At 40.8% G+C, this 17,424-nt stretch overlaps 1 protein-coding gene across 1 annotated transcript in view; it reads left to right on the top strand.

The window, feature by feature from the left end:
- SNX30 (sorting nexin family member 30) overlaps positions 1-17,424 on the top strand; it is a 55,194-nt gene that overhangs the window by 31,367 nt on the left and 6,403 nt on the right. The window contains exons 4-8 of the mRNA XM_059492930.1: positions 2,089-2,247; positions 4,591-4,786; positions 5,469-5,668; positions 11,218-11,304; positions 16,583-16,735. Of these exons, the coding sequence (XP_059348913.1) occupies positions 2,089-2,247; positions 4,591-4,786; positions 5,469-5,668; positions 11,218-11,304; positions 16,583-16,735 (795 nt within the window). The remainder of the gene's footprint in view (positions 1-2,088; positions 2,248-4,590; positions 4,787-5,468; positions 5,669-11,217; positions 11,305-16,582; positions 16,736-17,424) is intronic.

Genomic DNA, 17,424 nt, shown 5'->3' with positions numbered 1-17,424 from the left:
ATCAAAAGGGAGTTGTCTTCCTAATCTCAATATAGTGATTCTGCCTAAAATCTTCCTGTAGCAAATGATATGTCTTATCAGTGTAGTGTGTCATGATAGCCTACATTTGGGAGCCAAAACTAACCTCAGTGTGAGTTCCTCTTCATCTCTTCAGTTTCTGATAGTTACTTCTTTTTAAAAGATCTGAGACATTCTAAAATTTTCTTTCGAAAGACAGTAAAACTGATCTCAGTTCTGTCTCTAGACTACAAAGGTAAACCTAACAGGCAAGTTTCTTGTCCTGGGATGGTCATGTTTGGATACTTGAAGCCATTTCTGATGGGAACGAACTCTGCTCACCTGTCTCAGTAGGGAAAAGTAAATTAAGATGGAAGATGGAAGACTATAAGGTCGATAATTAACACACAGTTAAAGCAAGGTATCAGTTGCTAGCTGTGTGTTTTGATGACTTTAGGTGGACCTCCAGAGGCCTATAATGGAGAGGAATGTACCTACTGCTGCAGTTGAAACCAGGTTAAATTGCAGAAGTCTCTGTAATAGAGATGCATTCTTCAAATGCTCAAACATTAGTGATTACTCAGTGCCAGTTTGCATGTGTTCGGTTGAACTATGGTTCTTTAGACTAGTCTTCCTTTCTCTCTCTTTTTTTCTTTAAACTTTTTTCTTTTCCTCCTGCATATGGTCCTGAGGTAGTGACTTCCTAGAGTCCCAGCTAAAGTTTACAAAGCAAAGGAAGAGAGTTTCTTCCTCCCTGAAGACTAATGCACAAGGTATTATACTTCTGAAGAAGTCTAATGATAGTGTACCTTATGCTGGTTTAACTAGAATGACTGACTAATTTGAATGCTAAACATAATCAGGTAAGTCTTAAATTGTAAGAACCAAATACAGTAGTCAAAATGTAGCTCTGTTGCAGCTAAGTTGTGCAGGCTGTATTTTCTAGGAGATAAAGTCTTCATGTACAACCCACATGAGCTTGGGTATGGTGGGAAAGCAATATATATAGTTTGGGGTTTTTTTCTTTAACCATTTTTGACAGAATTTAGATGACAAACTCTTTGCAGAGGAGAATCCTGATTCCTGAATTGGGTGGAAATGGCTGTCATTGCTGGCATAACTGTAAGCAGATTGTCTAGATGGACTGGTTCACAAGAATGAAATACAAAGCACAATTTTAAAACTGATATTAATCTTGAAGTCTATGCTGTCTGGACAGAACAAAAGCACATGTAGTGTTAGAGCTGAAATTAACCATGCATCAGCTTAAAAAGTTACCTTCCATCCAAAGTGGTACTGTGTATTCTGTAATCCAAGTGTAACAGGGGGGACTGTATAACTAGCAAGTCTGGAGATAGTCTGGGCTTACATGTCAAACTGAACTGCAGAGATGAACTGATGGACTCAAAATAGTAAGATGTAAAAGTGAATGTATCATCAGGCTTTTGTCACTTACAGAAACATACTCAGTAAAGTCAGCTGTGATAGATGACCAGGTGTGCTCACACTTCAGAAAAGATCTAGCCATTTTCTGTGTCAAGCCCCTGGTTTGGTTTTGCTCAGTGTTCTCACTAAGGCTGTCGGCCTTTTACAGGAGGGCCCTGTGCAAAAGCTCTAAATTGTTCATAGAGGGTTTGTGGGAAGTAGAATTGTCCAATTTTCTGAGTTTCCTGAGGCTGGGCAGCCTTGCTTCAGCACTGGTTGTGGCAGGGGTGGGGGGTGTGTTTGCTTCTGTTATAAATAGTATGCAGCTCTTCTGGCATCTCTTCAGAGCTGGATGTTGAACATGGATAGCAGTAGGGAGAACAATCTAAGCTATGCTACAAGGACTTAGTCTGAGTACTGTTTGACTTCCCTGGTGTGTCTCTCAGCTGAAGTCACTCATAGAATGGCTAGCTTTAAGCCAGACCAGTTTAAAGATAATTTTAAGCCCAGCTTGCTTCCCATCTGATGCATGGTTCCTGTTCACAAACACAATGTTTCAGTTCCTGTTAAGACTGGAATTTGATTGCTTTGTTTATTTCCAAATTTCCAAAACAGAAGCAAGTTTTTGGTCTTTTGAATCTTGTGCTGTTTGCTTATCTCTGACAGCCTCTTCCTGAAAAATTTGTGGTGAAGGGTGTTGTTGATCGCTTTTCGGAAGAGTTTGTGGAGACAAGGAGGAAAGCATTAGACAAGTTCTTGAAGAGAATAACTGATCACCCAGTGTTGTCTTTTAATGAACACTTCAACGTCTTTCTCACAGCTAAGGTAAGCCAGTAACTTTCAAATACAGTTGTTGACCTTTGCAGTCCCTTCTGAAATGAGGGTAAAAAGGCTTTAACAAAACTACATGAGCAGATCAGAACTTCCTCTTCCACCAGAGGGTTGTTGGGCACTCTGATTATTGTGTGTGACAGACCCTTGTGTGTGACAACAGTATGGGTTCTCTGTGCTTGAAGGGCAGAGGAATCCTCTCTGCAGATTGATAAATTGAATTCTCCAGACCTTCTTGTTTTGTAGCATGTAATCCTATTATGCAAGAGAGAATAAAAATTCAGAAAACTGTAGACTTTAAGATCCTCTTTTGGGGAGGAGGGAAGGGGGAGAGGAAGAAAAGTCTCCCTTGCACAAAAGCTTGTGAATTTCTTGACTTTTTTTCTTGTTTGTTCTTTTTAAACTGCTTGCACTTGATGCCCTCAAAACTAAGCATAGAGGCCTCATTCTTATTTGTTCTCAGCCAACAATTTCATGCATCTCTTCTGCATGACTCATGCAGGAATAGTGCAATTTTCTTTGGCTTTCTTTAGAACTGCATTTGAAATAAGACTAGGAGGACTTGCAGCTATGCTTGGGTTTTACCAGATGGGTGAGAAGTGCTGTAAAGGTACGCCTTTCCAAAGTCACATTACTCTAGCTCACTTAAATGTGATGTTTGAGCTCACTTCAGGGTCATGCTTTGCTTGCTGTTAATAACCAATTTCCAGTGTTTTTATTTCCCCTCCATGGTGAAATTACCCACTGAAACAAGCCAGAAATGCAGAATTTGTTTAAACATCTTATAGCTCGTTCCTCTTTTGATCTGTCCAAGCACAATGCAGCTTTCTTAGCTGCTGTATTTGTCTTCTGCCATCCCTGTGAAATGAATGTCAAGGGCTTCATTCTCTGCTTTAGGAAGAGTTTGCCTTGAGATTACAGAGCATCCTGGGGAAAGGATGCCTGTTCTGCTGACTGGTTCTAATGTTTGAACCTGGTCTAGTGGAGCAGTGAGGTGTCAGTTCAGTGTGCTAGGATTTCAGAATTTAGTTACTACAGGAAGTTGTAAGATCACCTCCTGGTTGAAGAAGACAGACCAACATTTCTACATATTCCCTCTTTGGACATGTAACATACCAGAATGCTTGAGAGAGTGAGTGAACAATTTTGAGTTCAAGGATCTTTTCTGATAACTGCTTGCAGCTCATATTGATGACATGTGGAAAGAAAAAATTAAATTGCATTTAAATGCAAACATAATTGAAAATTACAGTAGCTGCTAAGATGTCAGGTTTTCTTAATCAGGCTTACATTTGACTTACATTAAGCACTGGGAAGGAATACCATAGTACATGTTTTGAAGATGGCTATTGTTTATTTGTTTTTTGGGTTTTTATTTTAAGAACACTTAAGCTTTTAGTCTCGTCTGTAGTAATACATCTGAATTCTTGATCTCTACAGCCTACTTGGTTTGAACACATCTCTTCCTCAGGCTCCATAGGATAACCAAACTATAGCTCCTGAGCCTGTTTTGAGTTGTTGAATACTGACCTCTGCTGGAAGAAGTAAAAGTAAACATTGTCAACGTTTTGACTAACTAAAACCATTTTTTGTTGGTGTACTGTTAGGGTGAAATCCCATGAAAATTGTAGAGTAGCAGTCTTGTTAGCATAGATAATCTGAAAGCTGGTTTATGCAAATGTGTAAAGGAGTGAGAAGGAGGTTTACACTTTCTGTGCAGCAAGATGGATGCATCTGACCCAGCCTGAGCTACAGTCTCTCTTGCAGAGAAGTTTTGCTGGTTTCCTCATGCTGCATTTTTTCTGCTGGCAGTCTTCACCTGCCTCCTGTTTGACCACAGAACTGGAGTGAGGAGGCTGCTTACTGAATAGGTGTGCAGTGTGTAGCTCTGTAGTAGGTCAGTAGAGCCAGCTGGTGCATCTGTTTAATACTGGTATTGTACTGGTATTGACTTAGAAGTATGTGGAGATGAATGATGTGAAATGTTTTGGTGGAACCAGAACTGTTAATAAGCTTGCTTCCCTAGTGAGAGTACAGGAAAATGGGAAAGTATGGCCATATGCAAAGTTGGCCTACTTACTTATTTCTAATGTACTTCATACTATTCTCCTGGATAATTTATCTCCATGGAGCCTTGAAGCTGTGCTCAGCTGTACCGCTTGTAGAAAGCCTTTGTTCAAGGCTGTGTGTCACATGTAATCTGTTGCTTTCAAAAGATTTGATCTTGACTGGAAAGTATCCTTCACTGTATTAATACTTAAACATATAAGTGAGTATTCCTAAACATATTCTTTTTTGTTTCTTTTTTGTTGTTTGTTTGTTCATTTTAATTCCTAGGATCTTAATGCCTACAAAAAGCAAGGAATGGCTTTGCTGTCAAAGATGGGGGAGTCTGTCAAATACGTTACAGGAGGCTACAAATTAAGAAGTCGACCGCTGGAGTTTGCAGCCATTGGGGATTATCTGGACACATTCTCTCTAAAGCTTGGTACCATTGATAGAATAGCACAACGGATCATCAAGGAACAGTTGGGTAAGGACACAGGGTGTTCCATCATAATACTCCAGGTCGAATGTTCTGTGTCTTATTCTGGGTGACAGAATGATCATGACAATTTTTGTTGATGATTCTGGCCCGTAATAGGTCACACACAGGGCAAAATCTAATGCCTGTTCCAGATTTTAGAAAGGCCCAAAACCTAACACAGTATCTGATATTAGCTCAATTTAAATCTTGTTTTAAAGTTGAACTTTTTATACCAACCTACTGTCTTACTGGAGTAATTTGTTGAAAGATTTCTGGAGTAATTTTTTGAAAAATTTTTGAAAGATTACAGGTTAGATAACCTGTAGATTCCACCTGGAGGAGTACAAATGGAATTCCTAGACGAAGACAAGCTTTACAAGTCTATCTTAGTAGAGTTAGGTTTTATGTATGTTTAAAAAACTGGCCTTGGCTACTGCACAGGTGCAAGAGTCTTTGTATTGGAAGTCTGTAGGAATGCTAAGTTAAGAAAGAGACAACTTGAACCTGTCACCTGTGCAGCCACAGAGCTCTATTAAGTCTATTAAGAAGCTAATGTAACACAAGCCTTGACTCCCTGTGGGGATTAATGTTATTCAAAATTGTTGTGTGATTTCACCTGTTTTGTGTTTGCTTATCTTTGTGCCTTGCTCTTACTCTGTTAATCTATTTTTTCATCTGCCTCTTGTAGAATACTTGGTGGAACTACGAGAATATGGACCTGTTTATTCAACCTGGGGAGGGCTGGAGGTTGAGCTATCAGAGCCACTGGAAGGAGTATCTGCTTGTATTGGGAATTGCTGCACAGCTCTTGAAGAGCTCAGTGAGGACATGACAGAGGACTTCCTGCCTGTGCTTAGGGAATATATATTGTATGCTGAGTCCATGAAGGTAAAGAGAGCCCTGTGGCAGAAAGCGCTGTCGTGTTTGCCTGGAATTAGCAAGTTCATTTGTTTTGAACAGTGAGAAATGGTGGTCATGGGAAAAGTGGGGAAGTAAATAATACATTAAGTAAGAGGATATTTTCATAGTCAAAACAAAGCTAGGTGTGTTTAATAGCAGGGTACTGCATGAATAGTGTTATCTGTCTGCTCTGCTCTTCAATCAAGTTAGGGTCAGTATTGCAGGGTGTACACAACATGTGCACCCTACAGTAACCAATGAGTTGCCCCTTCATTGGCTTGGCAGATGGTACTCTATAGGAGACTTCCAGTGGCTGCCTAGAATCTTTCTTTGAATTGAAGCTAGTTGCACTTCAGCTCTTCACTACTTCACTGCAGAGTCACTGTGGGGTCCAACAGGAATTACAGCATTAGCAGTTTATATCATTCGTATGAAGCAGAGTTCGGTGCCTTGTTTTAGAACCATGTGTCCAAATGACAGATATTGCTTCCTCTGTCATCCCCATACCCTAGGCATTGATATGTCTGTTGTTAAGTTCTGCATACCAAGTAACTGCTTAAAGATGGTATTCTGTGACTCATAATTTTTAAGAACTTGATGTTTTACTGCTTATGCAGACATAATAAAAGCTACTTTAATGTGAGTTTTATTCTCTTGAAGTTATGGAGCGTTGGTAATCAATCACGTCTAATGGGGAAAAGAATTACTGAGTTAACTTCACTAAAAAATTATATCAAGGACTTTAGTTTATCCATCAGAGCTTTTCACATCTTGCCTGTGGCACAGTATGTGTGCCATATGTATATACCAGTCCCATTATGGGGTACTAACAGACAAGTTCCTTCTGAAGACTTACCATTTGGAACAACTGTTACAAGGCTGTGATATGCACTCCATTACAGATCTAATAGCCCACTGTAAACTTACATTCTGAACATGGTAGTCCTTCTCTGTCTTAATGTCATCCTATGCTTCTCAAACTGAGAATTTAAACACTTTCTTGTAGATGTCTTTTCCCAGCTTCAGGAGTTGTACATCTGTGTGGTTAAAGTATTCTTCCAGGTGTCTTTGCACTAATTTGCTGGGTATATTCTTTGCTTTTGTCACCATGGATTTGGCCCCAGCATAAAAAAGTTATATTTTCTTTATGGGTCTATTAACAGTAAAGTGTTGCTTGAACAGAGTGAGCTGTAGGAAGCCTTGTCTTGGGATGTTTGGACTGTAGGAATTGGAGGTGGATGGAGTGTGATTACAAATAAACAGAGCATGAGGCTAGTGATTAAATACTTTAACTCAGAACATCTGGCTTTAATGCTAAAAATGCCTACCAAAGATGGCATCTGAAGGAGCAAGCTGAATTGTGAGAGGTGCTCTTCAAAAATACAGCAGGGGAAGTTTTTTTAAGCTGAAAGCCAGGGTTTCTTCAGCTGAAGAGGTACTTTAGGCAGAGAACCACCACTCACCACAGGCAGAGCAGCATTACAGACTTGCACCTAGGCTTCCTTTTGGTCTTTAACAGCCCTTTTAGAATGGCACTGTCTCCAAGCCAACAGTTACTTTACTTTCTAAAGTACTTGTTCAGCTAAAGAAACCCTTGCTTTATAGCTTGAACTGTTTAGACTGTTGATTTGACTTTAGTGCTCTAAAGAATTACACTGTTTAGTGTCTGGCTTGGACATCTTATTAGCTTTACTCAGTCTAAAAATTTGGAAATCAAGAACAAAAACTACTGTTAGCCAAGACAGATGGTTTGTATTTTCCTTTCTTCTCAAATAGCAAAACTGAACTCTCTCAGGTGCTACAGAGTGCAGTTTTCTTCTGTTAGAAAACATCAGCCTGTTTCTGTTTCTGAATGAGCAGCTACTGAACTGTCCTTGCAGAATCTGTAATGCTAAGTCAGTAACAAGGTTAGTAAGGAGTGCACCCTTGGAGTGCAGGAGACTTTCTGTTGAAAGGGTGGTCCTCTTCACTAGTAGTGCATTCCTCTTTATCAGCTGCTGTGAGGACTGCTTGTGAGATGAAAGTCTGTTTTGTTCTTTCAGAGCATATCTTTTGCACAGGGTACTTGATGGAAAGTAACTCCTCAGGTACTAGGAGTTCAGTGAAACCTTGGTTAGCTTTCTTTGTTGTACACTGTACCACTGGTGTAGGTGTGGGAACATGATCTATAGAGCAGTCTATAGCTGAATGTCCCTTGAGTAAGAACTGCCAGATCATTGGCACTGTTCAGAGACGAAGAGGCCTTGACGTCTTCAGGAGCACTGTTGTACCTAAGGAGAAGAGCCTGAGGGAACTGCACCACAGTAGTTCTGCTTGAATAGAATATTCATTGTTTCGAGGGAAGCCTGGCTTCTGGATTTGTTTGAAAGATTTGCAGAACAGGGCAGAAGCTGGTGTTGTGTCCTTGAGTTAAAATGTGTGCTGGAAGTGTCTGGAAGAGACCCTTTCCAAATTACTTGCCTTGCTCAGCACTGGTTAGGCCACAGCTGTGTTCAGTTTTTATTCCTGCTGCACACAAATAAGCTGAAGCGGGTCTGGAAGAGGACCACAAAGATGGTCAAGGGGCTGAGAAGCCTGCTGTATGAGGAAGGGCTGAGAGAGCTGGGTATGTTCAACCTTGAGGAAGAAGGCTTAGGGAAAATCTTACAACCACCTAACCAGTATTTAAGGATTGAGTACAAATATGATTAAAGCTCCCTTTTCACAAGGAGACCCATGGAAAAACAGGACAATTAGTGCAAATTACTCTTGGGGACATTTTCATTGAACACAAGAGGAGAATTTTCACAATGAGAACAATCGTCCTTTGGAATAATGTGTCCAGGGAAGTGGTGGATTCCCCAACACTGGACACATTTAAGATCCAGCTGGACAGGGTGCTGATCCATCTTGTCTAGACTGTACTTTTGCCAAGAAGGGTAGGATGAGCTAATCCTTGAGGTCTCTTCCAGCCTGGTATTCTATGGTTTCTATTACATGGCAAGGTGATGTCTCAGTTCCTGGTGCAGCGAGGCCCTTGTCAGCAAACGTGGTACCACATTTGCTGATGTACATTGGTGTTGCCCTGGGAGGCACGTGCAGAGGACAAAATCTCCTATACATGATTCAGTGCAGATATTAGGATGTTACATGACTTCTGTTTGCTCAACATTGCTATAAAGGTTTATCATGTGACGTGATCCCCTGGGGTGTTCTTGGACATTACTTTTAAGACATGTTTAAAGCAAGCACCACACTAGTAGATAACTGTGTCTTTAAGGGCATGGAGTAACTAGAGATCCTCTTGTGATGTTTAGTCACAGTAGGAAGCTATGGAGTGTGCAAACAGGATTGAAATTTAAATTTGTGTTAAGAGGCTGATGGCAAGCTCCTGAAGCTCTGTGTGGGCCAAGGTGGAATGTTTCAACTAAATACAAATAGTGAAGGACCTGCTGAAACTAGGCTAAGTCTTCCATGCTCAGACACCACTGGTTTAGTTCTGACCTGAAATAACTGAAGTGTGTTGATTGAGGTTTTTTTAGTTTTGAGTTTGGTTTCTTCCAACTTTTTTTTTAAAAAAACTTTTTTTCCCTCTGAGTGAGGCCTTAATGAATATTGCATGCTCTGTGGTAATTTTGAGGATACTTGATGCAGAGCTTTTCATAATTGCTGCTAAAGCATCAAGGCATCAATCTAGAACAGGGGAAATTGCTTAGAGGTGCCAGAGGAAAATATGGAACAACTGAAAGGGAGGGCAATATTTTTTTCATTACCTACAGGTCAGCCATTACTGGATACTTAAAACTGTATTCACAAGCTCATTATTAGTGGTCCCCAGTAGTTGCACGTGAGCGCTTAAGGGGAATTAAGACACCTGTTCTTTGAATCCAGTTTACCAATAACTGTTAATCCTTGGCTACTCCTGATGTAGATTCAGCTTCTTGCACTAACTCCAGGCTTCTAAAGACAAAATGCAATTGCTGGAGGCAGTTGTTTTCCACAGAAGAAATTTCAGTTGGTTCAGGTTCAAGAGGCAATACAAAGTAGAAATATCTATTAAATCTCTCAGACTTTTGTTGCATTGGTAACCTCAATCACTGAAATGCCATCCCACATAGTTACATAGATTCCAGAAAGAAGGGTCAGTGTTGTGGTTTTTCAACCAAACACAACCAGTGGTATGATTCTGCATCCTTTTTGGAAAAAAAGGGAGAGTTGAGTTCTTGAAGGTGAATTCTTCAGGTTGCCCTCTTTTTATTGACTCATCTAATAGTAGCTTTGTGGATGGAATGCCATTCCCATTCATAATGGATTGAACATCCCTACTCTAGAGCAGCTGCATTGGTGACCTTCTCTTGGCTTAAGAAGGAGGAGAGGGATGATGATTAGTAGATATATGTATGTCCTTTGTTGCTCTTAATTAGATCTAGATTGGCTGTTAGAGGAGCTACTTTTTTAAAAGCGTGTTTCTATAGGCAGCAGTGCACATGACTAGTCCTGTGTTACTAACAGGTCTGGACCTGTTGCAATGACTATTTACCACTTGGTGTCCTAATGGGACAATTCCTTCTGGGTGGCAGAAGGGAAGACTCAAAGCCAAGTTAGCTGCAAGAGAATTTCAAACTTACAGAGAGTGTTGGTTGACTTCCCTCTGAGCACTTTTAATAATAACTTTGCATCAACAGAGTAATTAAAATATTTCTTTGTGAAACCTGAAGTGGTAAGTTGCCTGGTCTTGCAGACAGGAAGCTCTTTATTTTTTAGAAAGACTAATTCCTCTGGTTATTTTCAAACTGTAAGATTGTAATATAAACTTGGTGAAGTTCTTTGTGGATTAGTGCAAGCTAAAGGTAGCATCTTTGGCTCTCTATTTTGAAAATACTCTGTCAATAAGATGTTTACTGCTTGAGAAGCTCTCTCAGGCAGTCCAGTGCTTTTCATGTAAATTATCCTTTTCATAATTTTCTTTTTTTTTAATGAAACCAACAACTTACTCCCGCTGCCCCCCCCCCCCCCTCCAACTGATCTAAACTATAAAGGCTTGCTTTTGCTCTAACACTAGAATGTGACAGCTTGCTTTAAAGGATTCTGAAGAGTCTTTGCAAGTGAAAAGGGATTTGTAATACCTTCTGTGATGGTCTTCCTGTCTCTTAGCCAATGCTGTTGTCTGTCTGCTGCTTGAGGATATCCGAAACTTTACATTAGTCCTTGTCAGCTTTGATGGTTTTGTTTGTATCCTTTTCATGGTAGTAATAGGTCAACTGATTGATTGAATTTACTTGCTCAGGATTATATTAGTGGTTCCATGATTGCTTCTATATTGCATGCCTCCAGCTTATCCAAATGTTGAATTTTATCTGCCCCTGCTGGCTGATGGAGAGCAAGTGCTGTTCATTATTAAAAGCTACTCCCTAAATGCGGTAAAATAGGACAAAGTATATCTGGAAGTCTGACTTTGGGCTTACTTGGCACTGAAGATGTATCACTTTAGAGTTTCTTGTGGCCTGGGGGAAGGAACAAGAGGATCCCTTCACAGCTCTCTTTTCTCTTGCCCATAGAATGTTTTGAAGAAAAGAGACCAAGTTCAAGCGGAGTATGAAGCAAAACTGGAAGCAGTAGCCTTGAAAAGAGAAGACCGTCCAAAGGTTAGCACTTAAAATTGCTCTACAAAAACAGTTTGCAATTACAGTACTTCCTGAAAAGAATGGAGAAACAGAACTTGCTTTTTTCCTGGATCTGGGGGCTTCTTTGCAGTTTAAGCAGTTACTGACAGAACAGAAATTTGTTGTTGGCAAGCTGGTGTGAAATAAAGACCTAAGTATAAATATACATAACTTGTCTAACAACTTCTGAACAACTGATCTCTCACAGTTCAGAGCAGGATGACTATGTAACACTTCAACAACAGACAGCAGTCAGTTGGACTGTTCAGTGACAGGTTAACAAAGCAGTGGTAGAACAGTCCCTGGTGACTCAGCAGTATGCCAGCTCTCTGAGTTAAAGTCCTATCCCTGGCACTGTGAAACTGTATTGTTCCAGAACCCTGGGTTTGGCTGTGGAAAACTCCTTACTTTGCCCTTTCTACTAGGGAGCTCTACCTGTGTGATGCTGAACAGAGATGGCACATGTCACTGGATGACAGGTTTTGGCTGGGCACCATGCAAAAGCAAAGCTGTGAATTGATGTGCTTATGCTGCCACTCGCTTCTGCATGAAACACAGTGCAAGAGCCTTTTCTTAAATCACTGCAGCTTTAACTGATGATGGCAATAGGGTTTGTTCCCTTCCTCTGCTTGGAGGTTTTTGGTTTCCCTTATATTTGTGTTAGTAATTAATGGGTGACTTTCCAGTATTATGACTACTATACAATAATGTTCACTCTACAGTAGGTTCACATAATATTTTGAATCTAAGAAGCTGAAGAGGATGAGAGCACAGAAATGCTAAAGGGTTTTTCTGATCTTCTGGCTATAAAAATAGTGGTGTACTAGGTGTTTTGTGTTGCTCCTGTATTTGGATCTACTACCTGCCTCTCTGCTGGCTGGTGTGGTATACACTCAACTTCCTCCGTGTAGCTTTGTATAAACAGGTGCTAGCAGTTGTATCTAGGATGGAGGGAACTAAATCTAGCATATCCAGCAAGCTGGTTCTTAGACATTTCACTGTACCAATCTTGCGCATGTTAAAAGTCCTTTGGATCTCATACCTCAGAGGGATTATTTTTTGGAATACTTTTTTGAATACTTACCTCTTCAGAGTATCAGAATATTTTTTGGCAACTGTTTTACCTTTTTGTAACATAAGTAGTTTGTATCATTTATGAGATGAAGTTGAACAAACTGTGTAGAACTCCTTGCATGTTCACAAAATGCTATCTCTGGGGTTTTCAGAATCTTTCCAGCTGGAGGATATGTCATTACCTGTAAGAGCTGATAGCTCAGAGCTGTGCCTAGAAGCATATCTTATATTCAGCAAGATCTCCTAGCTATGACATGCTGTAAACTAAAAGCTGGCAGAGGGTTGCAGTCTTGTCCCGCGGCCACAGCAGCTGACAGGTGCCGGCTAGCCGCTCCCAGTGACCAGTGGAGACCACGAATCCCGGCACTCCCAGGTTCTCTGCGAGAACCCCCGAGCAGTGGCTCCGTCTGCGACGTGGTGACGCAGGCGAGAGCAGGACTGCAAAGCACTGAGGGGAAGGAAGGAAGGAGCAGACACACGTATGGGTGCCAAGGCACTTTATTGACCCAGGCGGGGCCAGTGACGGTGTCAGAGAATGACAGCTCGGGAGGCACTGATAAAGGGGATGGGCGTGATGGAGGAGACACAAGGGAACCAATGAATGAAGCCCAGGGGAGGAGCGAGGGACACAACTGAACCAATAAGAATGGCACAGGGGAGGGAAAAGGCTCAGGAGAAAAATCATATCTTAAGTAAGGGATGATTGACATCGAAAATTCTCAAAATAAAGGGTGGGGGTAGTTACAATGATGGACAGGTAACTGGCGGGAAAATAAGGGATAAACAACTCAGGAACAAACCATTATGAGGGAGAACATGGGGGGAACCGAGGGTCAAACTAAAATCTTAACTTCTAAAAATAACCAACTTTACAATAAAACCCATATAGAACACACAATGCTACAAAGGCTCATGTTATGGAATGACATTTGTCTTCCTTGGCATATTTGCTGATTTGGTTGAAATTATGTAAAAAGATCCCAAACAAAACCTTAAGAGATCAAAGGCCTTTTTATAGATCTTGAAAGATAAGCCTATCACGACTTAAAAATCTCTCACTGGAGGGCATTCTGGGACTCCTGTGCACACACCCAGCCTGGCATCACAGAGCTCACCAGGCCATTAGATTGTTCTGGCAGTGAGATCAGCCTAGAATTCAGTGGGCTATGAGTGCAGAAGGCTTGTAGTGCTTCTGTGGCTCTCTGTCAGCAGGTACTGCTCAGAATGCTGAAGCTTACACCAAAAGTCACCACAGTGTGGGTGGTGTTTACCAGTAGCATCATGGTGTTTGTGTGGTGTCTGCAGCCTTTCAGTTTCTAACGTGTGCAGTGGTGAAATGCCTCTCACCCATTTCTGACCCATGCTGGAGCTGATTTTGCAGTAATCTAACCAGCACAATAAAGGATAGGTGTGGTTTTGTTTTGGTGAGATGAAGTTTGCCTCTGATGATCTGTTGTATACCTGTCTACCTTTGAAGAGTGGTGATCTATGGGAACAGTAAATATGGCAGTGCAGAACTTGAAGTAGAAGGTGGGGGGAAAAAGGCCTTGTAACAGATAACTGTTTCCCAAGAGCTAGGAAGGTAGAAATATCTTATGCAAAGATTGGTTGTGTAATTAATGCTGGATTTGTTGTACTTTTGGACCATTTGTTACTTGGTAATGATGATATGGAAGAGTTTTAAAGTGGACACGCTGTTTGTAATTGACCACACCAAATTACAGATATTAGGCAAGCTTAGATTTTAAGAGAACAGAATCATTGTGAAGAGTGTTAGATGCAGAAGCAGAACTTTGTATCACATATGTACAGCTTTATGCTCAGTTCTTGCCTGTGTATACCTCTCTCATCAGTTGAAATTGACTACTAAAATAGTCCTGGCCCCTTTAAGAGTGTGTTGGAGTTTCAACAAGTTTGAGGGGTTTTTGAGCTATTAAGTAGTTGAGAGCAGGTATCAGTAAAGAAGTAGAATTTTCCCTGAGTCCAGTCTACTGTCTTCCTGGTTCTTAGTTGTTAGCTAATATTTAGTGTCTCCATTGGTAAAAACAGATAAAAGTATCAGCTTTGATGCTTCAACTTAGGCTAAATTTGATGACAAACATATAATATCTCTTTGCATTTGAGTTTTCACTGATACAAAGTGCTTAAATGCTGTTAATCAACTTCAAATTTTGTTGTAACTACTGAATTGCAATTTATGTACTAGGAAGCTGTAGTTTGTCAGGTAAGGCATTTGCACACCCAGATAGGACTGCTGCATGTGCAGACACTATTGTCATGATGTCTTTGGAGACTTAGTTGGAGATAGCTGTTGTTCTTAATGAGAGCACACGCGACACATTTCCTGACCCCACTGGGTTATCCCTGTAGCTCTCAACTCATACAGCCCTCTCAGCCTGACCAGCCAGAGACTTGCTGTGAGAAAGAACAGATTTCTGTGTGTCTTCATTGTGGTTTCAGATCCTGGCAGAAGAAGCAGGGAGTTGGTGAGTGCTTAGAAGCTAGGTTAGTTAGACTGGGAAATCTTGCGTGGTTTTGTTTCCAGACTTCATAAATATTTCTCTTGATAGCCTAGCTTTCCCCATTAAGATAGCAGAGTGCTTATGATGCAAGGCATACATACCTTGAGAGTAGCATCTCCTAAATATTACAGTCACTGGCTTGCTTGTTCTTGTCTGCAGCCTGTGAGGAAACTTCATCTGGAGTTGTAGCAGAGTGAATTCTGTAGCCATAGGTAGAGTGCTCAGACATGGCAGGGAGAAGAAGTATCTACTGAACCTCCAAGCTGCCTGTAGTGTAAATTCAGTTGTGTGAATAAAGGGGAACTCATATCCCATGAGTATAAAGAGCTCCTGCATGTCAGACAGGTTGGTTTATTGAAGAACAGATGTAGTATCTTTTTTGAGTAATAAAGTGATCAGTCCTAATCCATGTCCTGGAGCAGAAACACAGTCAGTGTGTTTCTGCCTAAATTGAGTACCTTGCCAAACTGCAAGATAGTAGCCCATCTCAAACTTCATGTAGGTATCCATGAAAAGGTTCTGTCTTACGTAGTCTGCTAATCCTCTTCCTTCTTTCAAACCCTTCAGAAAGGGAGTTTGCTTATAAACTATCAAGTACGAGAGGAGCTACCACAAAGTTCTTCAAATGTTCTTTATTCTGTATTTTGCCTTTGTGCAAGTCACAGCTTTCAGAGCAAACGTTCACTTCTCACTTTGGTACCAGGATTCAGGAGTTTCTTCTTCTGCTCTCATGGGCATGTCCTTACAGGATTCCTGTCTGTGTGGACCATGCAGCAATGAGAAGGGGAAAAAAGGTGTTTGTCTTTCCTGCTTGAGGAAACACCAGTAAATTATTCCTGTATTTGCCTGCTGATATACATTACATTAGTTAAAACATAAGCAAAGAACACCAACTTAGTTGGTCTAAAGTGTGTGTACCTTTAGACCAACTAAGTGAATTGGTCTAGAGATAGGCGAGTGACTACTGTCAAAAATTCATTTAAATCTCTACCTCAGCTTGCAGCAGGCTGTCCTTCAAATGTCATGTGTTGCTTTTGCATGGTTGCATGTCCATTGTTGAGCCTAAAAGTCCATGAGCCAATCCCATGTTGATGATCACGAGTGCTGTGCAGTTAAATTTTGTTCAGGAAGCCTGGAATGTTAAAATGGAAGCTAGAAACTAAGGCCTTAGAAATTTTATTCTGCAGCTGTCAATACCAAGATCTATCCACCTTTTTTGATAAACCTAAATGTTGTTGTTATATACACACTGGTGTAAATTGGGGCATTCCTACTGCAGCTGTAAATGGGAAGCAGAAAAGATTGCTGTGGAGCCAAGCTGCTTAGTTTGAGCACTAGGAAGTGACCCTCAGTACCACTACTTATGCCAAATGGTTTTCCTGTGCCTTTAAAAGGTGCTTTCTCCACACCTCTCTATCTGGCATGGAGATGGACAAGCACAAGCGCTCACCACCTCAAAAAGCAGCAAACAAATTAAGCAATCTTATATCCTCTCTAGTTCAGAACCATGGCTTTTTCCCTGCAGCCATAACTCAGCTGATTCAGGATAACTACTGCTTTGTGAACCTACCCTTTCTTCTGTAGTTCTGCTCAGTAAGGTTTGAGCTAATTCAGCAATCTAGCACTCTTACTGACAGTTTTAATCTTCATTTATCTTGCTGCAGGTACCCGCAGATGTTGAGAAATGTCAAGACCGAGTAGAATGTTTCAATGCTGACTTGAAAGCAGATATGGAGAGATGGCAAAACAACAAAAGACAAGACTTTAGGCAGCTACTCATGGGGATGGCAGATAAAAACATCCAGTACTATGAGAAGGTATGTGTCACTGTTGGAGCAATGGCCGGAATACGAGCAGTATATTTTCCTCTGAAATTGTGATAATTCTTCAGGAAATCTTCACACTGTCTTGAAGACAAGAATATTAGATATCTGAAGCTGCTCTTTGTCAGAGTTGGAAGTTGTGGTCAAGTGAACTGTGTAAGACTAGTGGTCTTTTGCAAGTCAGCACTCTAACAGCGTTTTATCATGCATGCTTGTCTGTTTTGCACTTTTGAATTGAACAAATTACTGAGCAGCAGCAGTAGTAATTAAAAAAACCCCAGAATTGCACATACTAGTAATACTACCAGAGTAGAAAAATCCCTTGATTCTGCCTTTTCTGAAAAAAACTACATGAGTTAATGCACGGCCACAGACTCATATATAGACTACATCTGCTATATATAAGCTATTCTAATTCCTGTCCCTTTGTGCATCATTCTGTCCCTTGTATATTAGTCCTGTAAAGACCTAGCCTCTGCCCTTTTTCAGTTGGTGCATTTGCACCTGAGGTTTAGTGTTAGATTTTTTTTTATTTTTAGTTAAAAGGATGTTGACATTTAACTGCATATGCTTCCAATCTAATTTTCCTTTGTGCTAGAACAGTGCTGCCCAATGCAGTGGTTGATACCATAGATCATGGAATGATTTGGAAGGGACCTGAGGTCATGTAAGTGTCAACCTCC

The sequence above is a fragment of the Ammospiza nelsoni genome, chromosome Z, assembly GCF_027579445.1.
Source record: "Ammospiza nelsoni isolate bAmmNel1 chromosome Z, bAmmNel1.pri, whole genome shotgun sequence".
Classification (NCBI taxonomy): Eukaryota; Metazoa; Chordata; class Aves; order Passeriformes; family Passerellidae; genus Ammospiza; species Ammospiza nelsoni.
Note: the sequence above shows the minus strand (reverse complement) of the source record. Positions and strands in the feature narration are given on the sequence as shown.